The sequence below is a fragment of the Coloeus monedula genome (assembly GCF_965178545.1).
Source record: "Coloeus monedula genome assembly, chromosome: 1".
Lineage (NCBI taxonomy): Eukaryota > Metazoa > Chordata > Aves > Passeriformes > Corvidae > Coloeus > Coloeus monedula.
The window spans coordinates 145,467,426-145,487,754 of NC_138781.1; the positions used below are offsets into that span (position 1 = coordinate 145,467,426).

The 20,329-nt window shown below is 38.7% G+C and overlaps 1 protein-coding gene across 4 annotated transcripts; it reads left to right on the plus strand.

Moving 5' to 3' along the window:
- Positions 1-1,012: 1,012 nt before the first annotated feature.
- On the plus strand, positions 1,013-18,246 carry MED30 (mediator complex subunit 30). Of its 4 annotated transcripts, none has more exons than XR_014226679.1 (6): positions 1,013-1,044; positions 1,517-1,722; positions 2,599-2,757; positions 5,842-5,952; positions 16,982-17,149; positions 18,142-18,246. XR_014226679.1 is itself a non-coding variant. In XM_082287723.1 (6 exons), exons 2-5 carry the CDS (start codon positions 1,549-1,551, stop codon positions 5,945-5,947), a joined length of 558 nt encoding a protein of 185 aa, XP_082143849.1. In that variant the 5' UTR covers positions 1,013-1,044; positions 1,517-1,548; the 3' UTR covers positions 5,948-5,952; positions 16,982-17,347. The 4 variants fall into 4 exon arrangements, 3 of the variants coding, with proteins under 3 accessions (XP_082143849.1, XP_082143851.1, XP_082143850.1); XM_082287723.1 differs by lacking the exon at positions 18,142-18,246 and adding an exon at positions 4,509-4,627 and having other exon boundaries at positions 16,982-17,347; XM_082287724.1 differs by lacking the exons at positions 1,013-1,044; positions 18,142-18,246 and adding exons at positions 1,181-1,305; positions 4,509-4,627 and having other exon boundaries at positions 16,982-17,347.
- Positions 18,247-20,329: the final 2,083 nt, after the last annotated feature.

Below are 20,329 nucleotides of genomic sequence, written 5' to 3' on the forward strand. Positions count from 1 at the left end.
ATGAACAGCTCATATCTATCAGGCCTCACAGAACCTTCTTGGTTTCTTTTTGAGGGTGTTCCCCCCCCTCACATAGGACGCCTTGTCTGTACTTCGAAAATGCCTCAATTGTATTACTATGGTACAAGCACTCAGAGCTGTTTTATATCCACACAAATACTGTGCCACAGGAAGGCCAAGTGTTAAGGCTTTTTTGTATTAGCAATAATGTATCTGTGCAAGAAAGAATAGCAGTACGTCCATAAAGCTATATAATTAGCACAGGTGTCACAGTGTATACTGACAATACATACTTATCCCACAAAACAGATATTCAGCCACTTATCAGTGTGACTGGGACTAGAGCATCTCTCCTACAAAGACAGGCAGAGAGAGCTGGGGGCTGTTCAGTCTGGAGAAGAAAAAGAGACCTCATAGCAGTCTTCCAGTATCTGACGGGGTCTACAGGGAAGGTGGAGAGGGACTCTTCATCCTGAACTGTACTGATAAGAAAGGGTGAATGGCTTCAAACTGAAGAACAGTAGGTTTACGTGTTAGGAAGAAATCCTTTACTGTGAGGGTGGTGGCACACTGGAACAGGGTGCCTGGAGAAATTGGGGCTGCCCCATCCCTGGCAGTGCTCAAGGCCAGGCTGGATGGAGCACCTGGCCTAGTGGAAGGCGTCCCTGCCCGTGGGTCGGGACCTGACCTTAAATGATCTTAAAGGCAACTTCCAACCCGAACTGTTCAATGATTCTACGATCTGACAGGGGAGTGGTGGGACTGTATGAACATGCCTGGGGATTTTGACCAAACCTTACAACCTCAAGAGCCCGCATGCTGGCTGACCTGCCCGCAAACCCGCACTGGAGTCAGCAAGACAGAAAAACGCCCCGATTCCCGAGCGAGACGTTGAACGGAGAGCAGCTGCACAGGGGCGGCCCGAAGCCGGCGTGACATAGCCCCGGCCCCGCCCGCCGCTCCCGCCTCGCCGGCTGTGACGGCGCCGGCCGCCGGGAAGTGCTTCCGCCCGCGCGGGTCCGGGGGACGCGGCGCCGCGGCCCCGTGAGTGCGGCGCGTCCGGGGCGGCTGCAGCGCGGGGCGGGGCCGGGCCCGGGCGGGAGCGTGGGGTCGGGGGTGGGCTGAGGGTCCGGGCACCGCTTCGCCCCGGCCCCGGGAGCGGGTGGGTCAGGGTCGGGCAGCTGCCGGTCCCGGAGCCCAGGGCTGCGATTCTGCCTGCTGGAGCTTCTCAGAAACCTGTGTCGTGTTCCCCTTGGGACGGATCGGGGCAGGGGCGCGCCCGGTGACCGCTCTGAGGGGAGGGAGGTGCGTGAGGGGCACCCGCAGTTCCACCGCTCGGCAAAGCTGCGGAGGGTCAGGGAGCGGTGTCCGGACCAAGGGGTGCTGCGCTGAGCCGGCCCCATTGGTTCGACAGAGCCGCGTACAGGGAAAAGGAGTGGGATGGCCACTCTGCAGAAGTTTGCTAGGATAGACTCAAACAAGTATTTGGCTGTTCCATCATCACTTTTTTGTGCAGCTCGCCCCAGTGTGACTGGGTAACGCCAGGAGATGTCGACCCCCCCTCTGGCTGGGGCGGGGATGCCGCCGGGAGCTTTCTCTGGGACGCAGGCTCAGGCTGCCAGGGAGGTGAACACGGCTTCCCTCTGCCGCATCGGCCAGGAGACCGTGCAGGACATTGTCTTTCGAACCATGGAAATCTTCCAGTTACTGAGGAATATGCAGGTGAGAAACAACTACTCATTTTTATGCACTCAACTTGCCGTGTTTTTATCACCGACTGCCAGTATATATAGACTCAGGAGATGCCTTATGACATCTAGAAAACTCGATCAAACTGCTCTAAAAAGGAGGATTGGTTGAAGAAGTGAGTACTACTCTTAATATATTTGCTTACTCCTGTACATTAAGTGAAGATTGTGAAAATTCAGAAGTGCTGAATTGTCATTGCCCCCACAATAAAAAACTCTAAATATGCTTAGTAACTGTGTTTCTTTTTATGTATAATGAAGTCTGTTCGTATGTCAGTTACGTTCCTCTGTTTATGTTAACATATGGGGAGTAAATGTAGAGGAATTTCCGTTGATCTTTTTCTGTAATATTTTCCACCTAAAACTTTTTTTTTTTGGTTAGGAAAATGGACATAATCCTTCTTTGTGTCTACTTACTGAGAAAACATAGAAACTTTTGTTGTGTTTTCTCTGTGGAGAGTACAAGATAAAAATCACTCTCACTCCTTTTGTATTTTCATGACTCTTGTGTCACTGAGTTGAGTGGCCTGGGGTTGAGACACAAAATCTCTAAGCATAATACTTGGATTACAATGGCATCATATTTAAGCATTGTGAAGACACTCACTGAAAAGTCAGAGCTATTGACAATGACCAAAGTGTAGAATATGAGGGTGTTTGACAGCAGTGATTGAGTACATAAAATACATAATTTTGCTTGTAAAGAAAATAAAAATTTCAGTGATTGCTATGGGAAAAGTGTGATTGTCTTATTTTAAAATATACAAAAACCTGTCTGATATCTTTGAGTTTGTTTATTTCATGTGACAGAAGCTTTACTGTAATATTTTTAATGTTTTGGTTCTCTAAGTTACCAAATGGTGTTACTTATCATACTGCAACATATCAAGACAGACTGGCAAAGCTGCAGGAACATCTCCGTCAGTTATCAATACTCTTCAGAAAACTGAGATTAGTCTATGACAAATGCAATGAAAACTGTGCTGGGCTCGATCCTGTTCCCATAGAAGTAAGTATCTTTATTTATGTATAAATTGCAAATCAGAATAACCACTCTGGATAGCAAATCATCCATCCATCTCAGTTGCAGGAGACTCATAACAAGTTTTCATGATACTGGAATTCTTCAGTGAACTGAATTCTGTTTATTAATTAGAGCTCATTGAAAGATTGTGAAACTTAGTGTCTAGTTGACACGGTGTTCTGTCATAAGCTGGACTTGATCTCAGAGGTCTTCACCAGCCTAATTGATTCTGTGATTCTGAGAAAGCAAACTTACTTTAAAATTTTAGCCTTTTTTCCTCTGGCTTCTTGGTATCTTCACCAATTTGTTTCCCCTAGGAAAAAAAAGAGGATCAGGGCAAATTTTTTGAAAAAAGTGTGGAAAGGCCTGCTTTAAGCTCTCACCTGTCAGCCTGGCTCCTGAGTAATAAGTATTATTTACTGTCTCTGGCCTTTAGTCTGTGCCTCCATAATTCCCTCACTCAGCTATTCCTAACCTGCTGGCCAGTATGAACCAAACCTAAATGTGCAGTGGTGATAGAAAAGTTACAACATAAAACTTCCTGGGAGGAGGATTGACCAGAGTTTTTCTTAATAAAACTGCTGTTGCTCATAAAATCTAAATGTCATCTTCCCTCCTCATAAGTTGTTTCTAATTTCTAGTAATACTCTTAAACTCTGGGTTTTGTTACAATTTGAGTTTCTACCACACTATATTAACCAGAACTTTGAAATTCCTTAATTACTGACCTCTGGATCCTGAGACAATTTATTAACGGCCTTTTGACTGTCCGTTGAATTTTAATTATTTGGACATTGTATTTGAAGTTTGAGTCTCTTAACTGAATAGGAATAAATAAATGAAGAAGTCCATTCTGTATAGTTCATTCTAGACTACTATTTCAGTTAGCAGTCGCTGACTTTTGACAAGGGTTTCAGAGAAATGTATGTGGAAACCTGACAGCAAGCAAGGTAATAAGTTAATTTTCCCATTTAAGAAAATAAAACCTGTTTTCACAGTGTGTTGACTTGTGTGCAATAACCAAATACTTGTGCCTTCTTTAAAAGTTTTTCATGTGTCTTATTTTCCAATATCAATGGAATGAGGTGGGGTTGGGTTTTTTTTAATAACTTTTCACATTTTTTTGCTGTTACCAGGATGAAAAAGAATCTCCATAGTGAAAATAAGTAGTTACTTCAGGCTTTTTTAATGCAAGATTTCACTTGCATTAAAACTTAGTCACAGCAGAGTTTTTTATTGATAGTTGGAGGATTTTGTTTTTAATCTGCTTAGTCTTTTCTGCTCTGAAGTTAGTAGATGCCTGCCTCCTCATGTTTTTATTGGTTAGAGTCAATGGCAGTGGCACACCATTCCCCTTGGATCAGTTTTCTTAAATTCTTCTTACAGTATTTCAATAGTAGTCTCAATTGTATTATTTAATGGCCAATATTCTAACCATGTCTTTACAGAATATCAACAAAACTCTTTTTTTTTGCACAGTCTAGATAAGTCTATACCTACTAATATTCCATTATTATTGATATAAATGTTTTCATACTTTCTGTTAATGTGTACTAATGTGTAATAGGTGTTACTAACTTTCTGTTAACCAACATAGCAAGGCATGAGATAATTGTGAAGGAGATCTGCCTACAAAGATTACCTTTCCTTCTTCTTTTGTGTATTAGGTATAGTTCTACTTTTCTTTGTGAGTTTGTTGTTTGGTTCTTTTTTTAATCTATTACCTTTTCTGAAAGACAGGGAGGTCTTCAAAGGAAATGTTCTACTTTGAGTGCTACTTAATTTTTCCATCGGAGAGAGTTTTTTTCCAGGAGCATATAGCAGCCCCACTACTTCTTTATGGTCTGCAAATGTAGTAAGTGATCAACATTTACTACTTTTTCATGGCAGACTTTATTGTGGTAGCTTTTGTGCATTTTGCTAAGTTTAATAAGAATGGCTGCAAAAATTTTTGGATAGAAAGAAATTACATTTTCAGTGCGTTAAATCAAAGTAAGTTTTCCATCAGAGTGCTGAAGGCACTGAACATTTTGTAACATTACACTGCAACCTAAGTAACAAGTTAATATGCACTTGATGAGCAGCTTGCTCCCAGGCTTTAAACGAATGTCTTCTTGCTCACTTTTATCAATACTAGTCTTCCATTTTTCTGTAGTGTGTATGTGAACATGGATATAATTTTGCATAGTCCAGGACAGAAAAAACAATGCCAGACTATGGACTTTGTGGGTGTATTATGTTTTAGGAAATTTGTAGTAGCTTGGGAGTGTTCTGACACAGAAACAAGTATTTGTTTTGTATGAAGTATGTTTCTTTTTTGATTTATTTTTTTAGGAAGGAAACATATAGTAGTGTTCATTAAGAAATTCTTCGTCAAGGATTTTTGGCTTTGTTGAAGCTTACAAAACAGACAGTGCACTATGGTCTTCTCCAGCCTAAACCAAACTATGATTCTGTGTGTCTGAGGAGATCACAGTGAGAAATACTTCAAGAAAAACTCCTGGGTAACTGTGGGCCTGGTCTTAAGAGTAGCCAAACAGAGGCTCATTAAAATAGCAAGTCATAACTAGAGTATTAACCAAATAGCTATGTAAAGCCAGTCATAATTATATTTAGTATATCACTAAAATGCTTTATAATAATGATAACTTTATGTTTGTGGTTTCATTTCTTAGTGTGGAATAGTAAATTTAAAAATCTCAATCTGCGTAATTCAAAACTATAAGGATTATCCATGATAAACATCTTAAAATGAAAAGACTGACTTCTGCCTGCAGTTACGAAATATCTTTGGTCTAGGCTTGGTAATGTGTGAGAATGTGTCTTTTTGAAGCACATTGTTTTCCTGGAGAACCAGCTGAGGTCATTCCAAGGCCTTTAGGTTTGAGGTGGCAAGCAGGCTTGTCTCCACTTTTTCTTGGGCAGTTAGAACCTGTGGAGAAAATGGTAGTACCTTATGTATTTCCTCGATTTGATTTTTAAATTTTTTTCTTCTCTTTTTTTTTTTCTTTTTTTTTACTTTCTTCTTTTTTTTTTTTTCTCTAAAGCTGATGTTTCTTGTCTTCACAGCAACTTATTCCATATGTTGAAGAAGATGGCTCCAAGCACGATGATCGTGGTGCTGCAAGTCAGCTTCGTTTTGCTAGTGAAGAGAGAAGGGAAATCATGGAAGTAAATAAGGTAACAAAGTTGTAATTAATTTGCATAAAATGAGAAATGTCATTTTCACGTTACAAAGCTTAAATTTCAAGATTGCTGTGCTAAATACAGAATGTGTGCTGATTACCAGCAAAATTGGAGATAACTACTTTTTGCATATAAATACTTCAGAACTGACCTTTTAGTTCAACAACTGTTTTTAAGCTGTACCGCTGGCAGTGGAGTTTAGGTTTCCTAACAATTTTAATTCGCCTCTCTTTTAAAATGACATATATTCTTATGAATACAGTGTGTTATGTTTATGTGTAACCCACTAGATATTGACAGTACAAATTGAACTAAGGTGCTTGTTGAACTTACTTATCTTCAAAACTTACCTTAGGTGTTAAAATAATTGATATTGAACACCAGATGTGTAAATTCTATTACAATTCTGTGAGAAATATCAGGGCTACCTTCTGTATTTTGACAGTTTGAGGAATACTGTAAAGAGGAACATTTATTGAATCTTTGCACATTCAGAGAAAATGTACTATGAATTATAAATGCTAAATGAGTTAAAATGTTAAATTTTCAGTTTGAGTGGCATTGTGCAACTGGGTACAATTAGTAAAGAGTGATTCAAATCTAAAAATAATTATGCTGTAGTAAATGCTAATATAATATTGAGATTAAAAATATGTTGTTTTACCAGACCACAATTTTGAACATTGTTTCTTCAATCTGTAAAGTACAAATATACGATTAAATAAATATTTATAGCTGTAATATCTGTAAATGCCCAGTAAAAGTGAGTTATAATCTACAAAAATAACTGAACAAAAGAAATAAATGAATAAAATGTTTATTTATGGAATGAATAATTGATGGATTTTCGGTTTTTAAAATATTTCCAATATTTTAATTTGTCTTCCACAATCGTACATGTATTGAATTTTTCATAACCCATTTATTTAGAAAAATGCATGTGTATTGTATAGGAGAAAACGAGGACTACATGAATTTAGAGAAATGCAGTTGTCAGCTTTCCTCTTGTAATCTTCCTCTTCAGTGCTGATGTAGCAGGGTTGTATATATTATATTGTATGTAATATTGTACTGTGAATTTATGCACATTTATTTGCAATCTTAAAGTGTTAATAAGCTTAACTGTCCATATTTGCTGTGGTTTTAATAGTTCTATGACATAGTTTTGCCCTTGTTGTTGTATTTGTATGCTAATATGGTTTTAAACCTCCTTGGTGTGATCTTGTGAAAATAATTTCATAAATTTTTATGAAGAGTTCTGAACCTTAAAAAGGTTGATGGTGTTACCATTGGTAGCAAACTGGTAATTAAGAATGCATTGAAACCTTCACTTAAATATGGTCTGAAATCCTGTATTTTTACTTAAATGCCTATGCCTAATTTCCAGATTTTCCACAGTAAATCTTTACGAGATAGTTGAACTTTCTCTAGTATTCTTGTGGACAAATACTTAGTAACTGCAGCAAAAGGAAGTTAAACTTGTGTTTTGAAAGTTCACTGATTTTTTTTTTGTCTCCCTCCAGTTGCATGAGCACATCTACTACCATTTCCAACGTTCAAGTTTTAATACATTACAGACTAGGAAATGCTTTTATTACTAGAAATACATAAATTCTTTCTTTTTGCAAAGAAAAATCACTAGAATTAGATAATCAGTCTAATTTCTAACACTGGCTGCTGGGCTCAAGGAGGGCTTACTCTGATTCTTAGCTCGCAAACTTGACAGCTCTTCAGTCCTCTGTAGTGTGTAATGTCCACCTCCAACTCAATTTGATTAATTCATTTTAGGAAAATTTTAGTAATACAAAATATTGATGAAAATGCTGTGACAGGGAAACCAACATGATAGTTAAAGAAGCTTTTTATATTCTTGACCATATCTTTTCTTCCTTCAGCTTCTTGTCCTGTTCTCACCTAATCCTTTTTGCTGTGATAGGCATTATTTTTTCAGTGTTGCATGTTATTGGTACCAAAAAATCACTATTGCAAAAACCCAATACTTTGACACTATTGCAAAAACCCAATACTTTGACACTATTGCAATATGTGAAATAATTCTTAGACCTGCCCTGACTCTCTTAATTTTGCCCTTCTTGCTGTGGTATCCCAGCCTGATTTCTTTAGTGGCTCTGGATGTATGTGAAAGGTACTAACTGCCCCACAGTGTGGAGCACTGCCAAAGCTAGCAGTAGCTCTAACAAACCTTGTGGATCATATGTTCTCACACAAAAATATCCTCATTCCATGAAACACTGACTTGAAAAATAGCAGCTTTGCTTTGCTACTGCAGTTGTCTGAGAAGGGAGCATCCTCAGTGGAGGAGAAGGGGAGCATCAGGTATTTCCTATAGTCACCATCTTGTTCATGGGGCAAGAGAACCTGTTAATGTATCAGAGTTCCTAAAAACTGCAGGAGCTTTTGGAGTTGGTTTACTGTGACATCTTTTGGTCTTAATTAATTATTCTGCTCACAGAATAAGTTACCTTTTAGGTCAGAAAGTTTAATGTACTGACCTTGGCTATGTAAGTACTTGTCTGTTAATTTAAAATATAGATTAGTTTACAAGGCAATGAATTTCTGTCCTAGCAATTCAGTAATAATTAGCAACTGTAGGTTTAAATAAAACCTATTAAGCTTTATAACACAAGGGAGTTTTGCCCGCAAAAAGAAGCTTGTACCATTATTATAAAACAAACCATTTCTTGAGCACTGACTACCTCTGTCCAGTCTTAAGCAATTCTCTCCTGCAGTTCCCAAAAATGTAGCTTATTTCTTTTTATTTGTATATGCCTTCTGAGGTTGTAAATTGTTGAGGTGGTTGACTCTTTTTTGGAATAAATTACTGTTATAGAATCAGTTTAGCATTTGCATTGGTCTTCTTGTACTTGTCTTGATCCAGTTTTCATTGAAATTAATCTATTTGCAGCAAATGGGAGATGTTATCAAGATTTCCTCTCTTCTGTTCATGTTCTTGTAGTGTTTAATATTCTATCAAGTTTTCACCTTTTAAGTGTTGAATCATCAGTACTATTTTCAAGATGTCAGGCTCACCTTCGGTCTGTGGTCTTATAGCACATTTGACAAGACTTGAAACAGAAAATGCAAATCAAAAATTGAGAATTATTTAATCTGTATTGCTGCCTTATCAATGGTTTTCTTTACTGCTTGCTTTTAGAAGTGGAGCAAGTACAGCTTAGGCTTCATTCATGCTGTAGGTCTGGTTTTAGTGAAGCATTGAGGAAAACCATCACATAATTAGTAGGGTAAGTACATTTGGATGAAAATGAAGCAAAATAGCAGTAGGACATTCCAAGTGACCCTTTAGAAAACAATAATATTTTATATTCTTAACTAGTGTTTGTTAAGTGTTTAACAGTGATCTTGCTAAGAGAGGAAAAGACAATCTACGTGACAGATTTTTAAGTTAAGCTGTACCAAGTTTAGCTCTGGGCTTTTTTTGATAACACAAACATTATGCCTTGCAGCTGAGGTTGTTTAGGACTATGCCGAAAACCTAAATTCCTTTTAAACTACCTTTCACACTATTTGCATGTATTTTAATTTGTTTTGTATGTGTAGAGTCCTTTTTTACCCAAAATACAAGCGTGCACCAAGGAATGCTTTGGCAAGAGGGGAAGAATTCGTTACTTGGACACCTTCTGGGAAGATTAATCTGCACTGGAGGCAGTTCCATCATTTTTTGAGTACCCAAACTGACTATCTGCAATGGTAGAATCAGAGGAATTTAGGCTCAGTGGGAGGTCTGGAGACTACCTGGTTCAGGCCCCTGCTCAAAACAGGACCAACCAGCAAAGTTATATCCAGCTGCTCGAGCTCATATCTGGTAGTATTTTAAATATCTGTAAGGACTGAAATTCCATCTTTTCTGGGCCCTTCTTAAGGGTTGACTTTTACTGTGAAAGTTTTCGTAATGTTACTTTGGAATTTTGTCGTAACTTGTATATTCACTGCCCCTCATCCTTTTGCTGTGTACACTCAAGAAGAGTCCAGCTTTGTCTTTTCTGTGAGCTTCATTACGTAGCTGAAGATAGCACTGTCATCCTGCCCTATGGCCTTCTCTCCTTGAGATTGAACAAACACAGATTCAGTCATTGTGGTGGCCTTCCACTAGGCATTATCCAGTCTGATAGAGCTTTGTATTGATCCCCAAAGTGGACAATCATTCTCCAGAGACAAATAGAGTAGAGTAATAATTTCACCTGACCTGAGAGGTACACTTCAGCTAATATAGGGCGAGTGCAGTTTGTCTTCCTTGTTGCAAAGCAGATCTGCTGATGTCTCATGTTCAACTTGTCAGAAATTATCAAAAAGGACCTCAGATCCTTTTCTGCAAATTTTATTTCTATTCAGTCAGCCCTCTGCCTGTGCTGTTGTATGGGTTTATTCTGTGTGCAGATGCAGGATGTTGCTTTAATTGAAGTTCCTGAGATAGGTGTTGGCCTGACTTTCCTACCTGTTGAGGTCCATCTGAATCCAACATCCCACCAGTGAGTATATTTTTCACTTTCCCCAGTTTGGCACTGTCCACCAATTTGATAACTTTGGTATGGTGATTAGGTCATTATGTGTGGATTAGTCATTAATGAGGATATTAAGAATGTTCACCTTAGTGTCCTGAGAAACTTCAAGAGTGACCAACTAGCACTTGGTCTTAATGCTGATGATCCCAGCATTTAGAATGCCATAGTCCAGCCAGTTTTCCGTCAACCCAGTAATTCATCTATCCAAACCACAGCTCTCCAATATGGCTACAAGGCAATGAGAGACTGTGTCAAAAGTCTGACTAATGAATGATTTTACTTTATGAAAGTAAAGAAAATGTTCTGCTCTCCCTTTGCCACACAGTCATTTCTTGATAGAAAGCTGTCATGCTGGTCAGGCACGAGGCATCTTTAGGAAATCCAGTATGACTGTTTCCAGTCACCTTATCATTTCTGTGTCTAGATGTGACTTCCAGAAGAATTTGCTGCATAGTCTTTCTGGAGTCAGGGGTTAGGCTGTCTAGCCTGTAATTTTCTGGATCTACCTCCTTTCCTTTCTTGAAGATGAGTTGAAATGTTTCCTTTTTCAACAGAAGCATTCCCCCCCCCCCATAGAAAATTAAGTAGAGTGGTCTTGTTATGTCATAAAACAGCTTTCTCAGCATTCAGACACATTTTTATTCCAGATAATTACTTCCTTTCCAGTTTTGTATAAAATGTTGCCCACAAAGTTTTACACATTGCATCCTATATCCAAACCATATCATGCTTACAAAGTTGAAAAACGTCTGGAAAAAGTGAACATAAAGCTGTCTGTAAAATCCCAATTGTCCCCTTTTGTTCTCATACAGATGTATATTACACAACCTTTATTGCATTATCACATTTGATTCCTCTTCCCCCCTTCCCACTTTCTTTTCTGGAAGAATCCTTTGAGCTATTCTGCTTTTGTTCCAGACTAGGCACTGTTTAGATTGAATAAGTATTGTAGTAAATAAGATTATAAAAATCCTGGTTTGTGTATTGCGTAACTGGCATTACACTATTGAGTAAGCAGGGAATTTGGGAATGAGAAAGAAGGATTTGTTGTGTGTAGTGAGTAACTAACTAAGGCACCTCTTGGGAACTGAATTTTTTTTTTCTCTGCCACGAATTATCTGTGGTGGTTGTTCATTCTTCCCCTTATGGTTCGTGGTAGCTTTGAATATGTGGGAAGCTGTTAAAATATGAAGTTTGGAGATGAACATGAATCTTAAATGTCTTTGGACAAAGTTGGCAGCACTGCAGTTTTATCTGTAGTGTTCATGTGACTGAGTTTGCCATCTGTAACTGAGGATCATACTGTCTGTGGGATTTTCATGTTAAGAATGGGGATGTAACACTGAGAAGTGTGGTGGAGAAGCACCCTGGGGATTGAATAATTCCATTACAAGCTACAGAGCTTAGATGGTACTCAGTAAATAAGACCTCAGACCTCATTGTTGAACAATAAATAATTGGTATGAAGCAAACATCCATCTATTTGAATGAACATGTTTATTCCTCTCAGAACAACAGATCAATGGATAAATACAATCCTGTATGGGTCAGTAGGTGAAAAGTATTGAGCTTGCAGCAGAGCATAGGCTGTCACTGGTGCTTCTGTTTGTTTCAGGAACACAGGGTTACACAAGCAGAAGGAGCAGTTTTCCTTTCAGCTGTCAGGGGAGGAGCAAGGCAGAAAACTAAGTCTCTCATTTCTGCTAAGTGTAGAACAATCACGCCTGTGGATGACATCAGGAAAAGCTGTACATATTGGACAATGAGTGTGTTAATATTTAATTGCACAGCAGTTACTGTATTAGCGATGAATATTTTTTATCCCCTTGGGAAAAATTGTAACTAGACTGATATATGAATTTGTTATGATGGAAAGTGAGCCTTGGTATCAATTGTGTAGCCATAAGTTAAGACATCACTTGGCAGCTTTAAGAGAGTTCAAGCAAAGTGTTGAGGGCATTTTTTCCATATTTTTTTCAGCTATATGCTTATAATGTTGTAATAGTCTCTTGACTACTGAAGGAAAAAAGAAAAAAGCAGGTTTTTCCACCTTCTTACTTCAGAGATTTCATTATGAAGGTTTCATTTAAAAAAAGAACAGTATAAATGTCACCCTCCTATTAAACACATCGTTTTTCTCTAGAAATTTATTGGGCTTGACTTATCTGGAAACATGGAGGCCACTGTCACCTTTATAAGACTTTCAAGAATCACTTCCTACAGCAGTTTAATGGTGAGAAGGAGTAACATGAGTATTGTGTCCAGCTCTGGCTTCCTCAGCACAGGAAAGACATGGACCTATTGGAGTGGATTCAGAGGAGGGCTACAAAAATTATCAGAGCGATGGAACAGCTCTCCTATGAGGAAAGGCTGACAGAGTTGAGGCTGTTCAGTCTGAAGGAGAGAAGACACTGGGAAGATCTTACAGCAGCCTTTCAGTACCTAAGGGAGGCTTATAAGAAAGATGGGGACAAACTTTATAGCAGGACCTGTTGCAATAGGGCAAGGGGTAATGGCTTTAAACTAAAAGAAGGCCAATTTAGATTAAATATAAGGAAGACATTTTTTAGGCTGAGGGTGATAAAACCCTTGTCCTGAGACGTGGTAGATGCCCCATCCCTGGGAACATTCACAGTTAGGCTGGACAGGGCTCTGAGCAACCTGATGTAGTTGAAGATGTCCCTGCTTATTGTGGGGTTGAACTAGATGACCTTTAGAAGTCCCTTCCAACCCAAATTGTTCCATGATTCTGTGCTCATGGGAAAGAATGTGATGCGAGTTCTCTTGCATCTCTTGTAATAGATTCTTAATCAACAAAGTAAACATAATTTTTTAAAATTTTGTTAAGATTTATGCAAGTAAAGGTACTGCAATTATTAATATTTAATGTTACACTGAGACACTGAGGTGTCCTTCTCACCTGTACTATTGTAGAGATTGAATGGAGCAGGTAAAAACTATAGCTGGCACAGCATTCAGGAGAATGGTCTTCTGCATAAGATTTTCCAGATGGAAACAGATCTTTGCTTGTTTTTTTTCTTAAGCAAAAGAAGAGCCTGTACAACATCAGCAAGTACTGTTGATGTTTTTACAGGCACCAGTTGGAACATGATCTTACTCTTCCACAGTGTTTACATTATTTTCTTTGCCTGAAGAAAGGATTTCTAACAAATGGATTGAGCGCAGCATGACTCACAGTGATGTTCTAGTTTTAAAATTTGAAGAATACATGAGCTTAAAATGAGGAGGGAATCAAGAACAGTGCGCAAAAGAAGGTTCTGATACATCTCTGATTGTATGTTGTGAATTGGTCTATACAGCACTGATTTCTAATGAAATGCAAGTGAAGAAAAAATGACTTTTAGTAAAATATTTATTTCAGTCAAAGTTGAAATTACTGTGTCCTACTGAACCCAAATCTGCATGTAACATGGCGTGTTCTTTATGGCAGCTTTTTTCCTTGAAAGACAGCTATTTTCTGGATGTATGTTATGGTTCTCCCACTTTGTTTCATTTATGGGGGTTTTGTACTTCAGTAAATGTTTTCACAAATGACCTACCTGACCTAAGCCAACTAAGGTCTCACTGGTTACTGGAAGGTGCACTCCATTATGATGGCCTTAATACCTGTAAGGTCAGTCAAAATGGATCCTATTGAATATTAGTATCACCAAAGGGCTGGTTTTCAGTCAGATCACTTTTGTGACAGAGAGGGACTAACAGAAACATGCCTCACAGATGTAACTTGAATTTAAGTCTCTTAAACTCATTATAAACAGCCTCATAGAATTTCTCTGTGCTATCTTAAAACAGATAAAGTCAGAAGATAAAATCATGTATGTAGGATGAAGTACTTTTTCTTGTTTCATACAACTGTTAATCCTGAGAAGCAGTCTAGAGTTCAATTAAGTCATTTCAACAGAAGGAGGAAAGAGTGGGAGACAACTTGCAAGCAATCTGTTCAAATGAAAATTTGTCATTGCTGCAGAAGCTGCTTAAAGATCTCACCCATTTCCCAAGAAGGCCATTTCACCTATCTTTTCAAGGTTAGACTTGAGTTGAGATGTTCTTACTGGCTCAGCAAAGTCTTAAGCAGAGGCCAGCACTTCCAGTGGTGCAGAACATATTAATTATGTAGTACTTTGTGGTGTGGACCACTGCCTGTCAAAGATCAGTAATGAAGATCACTGTATGCATTTCAATTAGAAGACTCTGCTCTCTGTAGTGGATTTTTTTCTCATTTCTTTATTCTTTCAACAGCCTAGAAACCCAGGGATGGTGCTTCATCTTAGATGTTTTTTCTAGCTCCAGAAAAAGTAGAAGAACTAAGAAATTAGCTCTTCACTAAAGATAAGGATCTAAAATTATCTTCAGATAAATAAAGAAACAATTTTATACTTCTTGTCCTTACAGATGCTTTGAAAACAAATGAAATCCAGCTTGAAGGTTCCCTTGTCTAGCATCAAATAAAGATCAAACAATTTACAGTGTCAATACTTTCACGAGAAGGGAAAACAGTTTTACAGAATGAGTCTTTTGGGCATAATTTACACAAAGTTCATGTGAGTAACAGTACAATGAGATGTGGATGGAGAGAGAAAACAGTCTGCTTATCAGAGGTCAATGGTTCTTATTTCTGTCTGTGATTTGAATTACCATCACCAACTGTTCAGCCTTCATTTCCATTGATAAAGGTTTTGAAATACCTTGGAATGGCATGCCCTCCGTATGAGGGAGTTAGAGCTTGCATTGAACTAGTAGTTTTGATGTAACAGCCACTGATTTCTCTAGAATTGAATGTTGAGGATGGCAAACAGAATTATGTTAAAAAATGACACAGGTAGGAACATACTTGTTTATCTCATCCCTCTTGTGCTTTCTCAAGCATCAAGATCTTGTGTTTATGACCTTTTGTAGGAAGACACTTGCAACTCTGTCATTTGGATGCTGTGGTAACTACATGCTTCTTAGCTTTCACTCTTGTCTTTAGGGGCTGAATCTCTGCTGTATGTTGTGAAGTCTTTGGATCAGCAAACGGAAAAGAAAGAAGCACTAGATTAGATAAATGCACAGTTATCTTTAAAACACTTTTTAGTCTGTCAAATGCTTGATTAGAAATTCCATGTTAGTGCACATGAACTGTCCTACATCTGGTTTTGTATCCTTCTTGGGAGTCTGGATCTGACTGTTGTCTCTTCTTCCAGGGAACGTGTCCCGCAAAGTCTGTATTCAGGAGTATTTCCCTTACTATGTTTCCCATGTAATCTAAGCCTAATTGCCATATTACTTCAAACTGTTTTTACAGGTCTGAAGTGAATAGCCTTCCTTTTTTTCTCTGGACTTCTTTCCCAGATGACCAGCTGGCAACTTAAAAATATTGTTGTGTTGTCTGCATCAAAATTCAGGAGACTAATTTTCAGGATATTGCTTCGTTTTACCTCTGTTCCAGTAATACTTCAGTTGTATTACTGGTTTGAGTTACGCTTTTAATGTATTGCCATTTGTGTAGTACAAATAACAAAGTTACATCAAACCTGAAACATTTTGTTCTGTTTTGATGGTAGCAAATCTTTCCTGTGCTTTCACTTCACTTGGAACTCTGGACTTCCCTAATGAATAAGTAGTTTGATCTCTAATGTAAGAAGGTTGACATCTTATCAAATCTGAATGAAATAAAGGACACTGTGTACTGTTAACAACAACCTAACTTAGTTCTCAACGGCTTTGATTTGAGCAGGAAAATGCATAAATGAGACAATAAATATGGGTATTATTGTGAAACATGACAGGTTAGGGAAATTGTGTGATGTCTTAGTGCCCTGATCTTTTTTCTGTAGAGACATAATTTTTAAGTTTTGGCCATGCAACCAATAAAAGCTAGTCTGCCGTTCTCCTGTTCCTCCAAATGCTTCTGCAGTTCGCAAAAACAGATACATAATTTTAAAGAATTCAGCATGATTGGGAAAACCTTTTTCAAGACAGGACTCTTAACGCATCACAGTTGACCTATATAGCAAAGGGGCTGCAAAAGCTTGATTTGCTCCACCTATACCTTGTGCTTTGTTCAAATGTGTACTGTTAATCCCTCATTTTTCTCTAAACCAAATTTATAAAACATAGATTCACATAAATTTACCTTCTCCCCAAATTCTTTCTTCCAACTTAGGATGCTGTCTTTTGGACTTTTCAAAGTGAGGACTGATCCCCACAAGCCTCCAGCTTTTGAAGGTGCTAGGTGTTTTGATAAAAGGCTGCTGTGAAAAGAAACAGTATTCCCCCTCTAGCAATGGTCCTTAACTTTTGAGGCTTTCTTGTATTTTTAGAATGTGCTTTAAAGGAGATGTATTATCCCACTAATAGGGCTCACCGACAGCTGAGAAAAAGATTCATATAGCATTTCATAGCACTGCAACTTTTGTTGAATTTTTGAGTGGACTATTTGAACTGGTCACAAAAAAACTTCTAATAAACTCTTCCCACAGAAACTGAAACAGAAGAATCAGCAGCTGAAGCAGATCATGGATCAGTTACGAAATCTTATTTGGGATATAAATGCCATGTTGGCAATGAGGAACTGAACAAGGAAAATCAAACTTTGTAACTGAAGAAGATACAAATCTGTTTGGATATACTTAACTTCCTTCTAAGAAGTAAGATGTTTTTCCACAATGATCTTGCAGTAATGCTTGAAAAGTCTTCAAGATTAAAATGTTTGGTTGTTTTCTAATAACTTAAATGGTGTTGGGTTTGTTTTTATAGAAGATTCATCCTATAAGTTTTACCTGCATGGTTCACTTGGGCTGTACAGCCTCAGTAATTTACAGTAGTAGTTTGGATGGCTATGCAAATAGGGGGTTTTATAAAGAAAGTGTTTCTGGATTTTCTTTATAATACAATTAAAAATTTTAAAAGCATGTGTTTGTATGCCATTCTACAGTGCAAACAGCATCCTGTTGCAAGACAGGAAAGTTGCTCCAGTAAGCTAGAGGGCTGAAATCAGCAATCAGATACTGCAATTCAATCTGCAGTATTTTATGTAGTATCTGCAGTGCAGAGCTGAGCGGGACAATCCCCTCTCTTGCCCAGCTGGCGATGCTGTCCTGATGCCTCCCAGGTCAGGGTTGGCCCTCCTGGCTGCCAGGACACTGCTGACTCATGTTCAACTTTCCACTGACCAGGACCCCCAGGTCCCTTTCCACAGCTCTGCTCCAGCCCCTCATACCCCAGGCTATACACACAGCCAGGGCTGTCCCATCCCAGGTGCAGAATCTGGCAGTTGCCCTTGTTAAACTTCACACAGAGAGATTGCCCAGCCCTTTAATTTGTTGAGGTCTCTCTGCAGGGCCTTTTTGACCCCGAAGGAGTCGTCAGTTCCTCCCAATTCAGTGTCACCAACAAACTTACTTAGCATTCCTTCCAGTCCTGTGTTGAAGAGCACAGGGCTGAGGATGGAGCCTTGCCAGGTCATCAGTCTGATGTCACCCCATTCACTGTAACCTTATTGTGGTGGTCAGCAGCTGGCCTGAAGGCCTCACAATAATAATGAATCCCAGTTTATAACTGCCTGTTTTATAACTGAAATAATGAAGATATAACTGCAATTATATAAGCGCCTTGACAGTAGGTTATGTAATCGGACCAGTGTGGACTGTTGGAGAGCAGGCCCAGGCCGTTGGGGACGCAAGCAGCTCTTGGCTGGTTGGCTGGGTGGCAACTGGTTCAGCCCATAGGGATCGACCGTGCGGACCTTCAACTCTGTGTAAGTAAAGGAGGACTCAATAAAAGTGGGCTGTTGTGCGTGAACGCGGTGTGTCTTGTCGCTTGTCTGTCTCCAAAACTGTGACATAACCTTTTGTGCCCAACCAGTCAGCCAGTTGCGTACCTATCACATAACTCAGTTATCCAGCTGTGTGTTGGACATTTTGTCCAGAAGGCTTCTGTGAGAAACAGTATCCAAAAGGTTTGCTGAAGTCCAAAAACATTACATCTACTGGCTTTCCTAGATCAGCTAGGTAGGTTACCCTGTTGTAGAAGAAAATCAGGTTCAAAAAGCAGGACTTCCCCCTCATGAAGCCATGCTGGCTGTGACCAACTGTGACCAGTGGTGTATTTCTGTAGCATTATGTATGGTTAGAATACTTTGGTTTTGTTTATGAGAATGCACTGAGTAAAGACCTCATTAATCTTTTCCCTATCACTGTCAGTCCTAGTAAACTTCGGAGTATATGAGCAGTTCATTATTTTGAGTTAATCATGAACCTTCATCTCTCTTTGTTCTAACTTTGTTACTCCTCACAATTTTTGTTTGCCCTGAAAGTAATCTTGAAAATTTTTGTTATCCACAGATGCTGCCAGTGCACTATGTGTCTCTTTTTCCAGATGAAAAATATGTAAAACAACAGTTTCAGTACAAATCCACAGGGCACTTTACTCTTAATATTTGTCAAGTTAAAACTAACGATCCTCAATGAATTGCTTCTTGTGTGTCACTTTTAACTCTCATTCCATCCCAGTCAGACTCCATAGTAGTTTGAAGTGAAACATTTGTTCAGAACCTCCTGAATCATCCAGTTAAATGGTATCCTTTTAAAAGATGCCCTTTTGGCAGTCTGATGGTTTGATACTGAACACTTACTGATTTGAGGTTCATGGATTTAAAAATGTTATGCTGATCTTCATAGAATCATAGAATTGTTCGTTTTGGAAGGAACCCTAAAAATCATCTTGTCCCAATGCCTCTGTCATGGACAGGGTTGCTCAGAGCCCCATCCAGCCTCACCTTGAACACTGCCACGGATAGGACATCTGCAGCTTCTCTGGGCAACCTATTCCAGTGTCTCACCACCCTCACAGGTGTTTTGTTGTTCTATCAGTCTCTTTAATTCTGTTTTTTAATAATTTCAACCCATTTGTCTACTGCTTGAGGTAAAAATCACTGGTGATAGATCCCATCACACCTGGTTAACAATATGTGACTTTTCCCTGAAAACAGGTACAATATAGTTGTCTTTTGTTTTTCTTTTTAAAGGCTGTAAATATTAACAGGTAAATGGATGTCCAGTCTTATAAGTGAAAATAAAGTGTTAGAAAATGTTGGTTTTGATTAGTTTAACCAGTGTTGAAAGTGATCTGTAAGTATGACAATACTTAGATGTGAGTAGATGTCAAAACACCTTACAAATAAGGTCTCTCTCTTTTCTCCCACATTGGAAATGCAAGAGTGGATATCTTATTCCGTGGCAAAGGCAGCAGCAGAGTTGTTTGTTCCCTGTTTAGATTGGCCACTATGGCGGATTTGCTGGTCAGAAATAACAGTTTTTTCTTCAGCTGTGAGAGTCATAACTATTTTGTATGCAAAGCTTTTGAAAAGGAGATGACTGCAAGTAGAGATTTTACTTTGTTATTGGTTTAAAATGCAAATGCGTTTTTCTATTTGCAAGCTGTAGTGGCAGCTTTCTATTTAGTGCATGTTAAGCATGCAAGCACCCTAGAAGAAGTATTTGAAGTGGATTTTGAAATGGCAGCATCATCTTAATTATGAGTGTAAAATTCTCAGTTCTTCATATTTTTGTTCTATTTTTGGAACAATTATGGAAAATGGAGATTAGTCTAGACTTCACTGTTCTGCTTGTATGGTATCTAGGTCTTCTCACTAAATGTGTTTAAAGTTTGGTGACTTTTTTATTACACACAAGCAGTACAAAGTTGCCTAAAATGTGAATAAGAGTGCAGGTATTGCAAGTAGATGTCTGAGTGATAAAATATTCAGCCTTCTCTGTGCAGCTGCTAGCAGTAGCCAAGGTCTGTACTACAGTTTTTCATCTGGGAGA

Bases quoted from the DNA above. Each gene is read 5' to 3' on its own strand.
- MED30 (XM_082287723.1), top strand. From the start codon at position 1,549: ATGTCGACCCCCCCTCTGGCTGGGGCGGGGATGCCGCCGGGAGCTTTC. The intron at 1,723-2,598 runs GTGAGAAACAAC...TGGTTCTCTAAG, and splicing joins AGTTACTGAGGAATATGCAG to TTACCAAATGGTGTTACTTA. The intron at 4,628-5,841 runs GTAAGTGATCAA...TTGTCTTCACAG, and splicing joins CTTTATGGTCTGCAAATGTA to CAACTTATTCCATATGTTGA.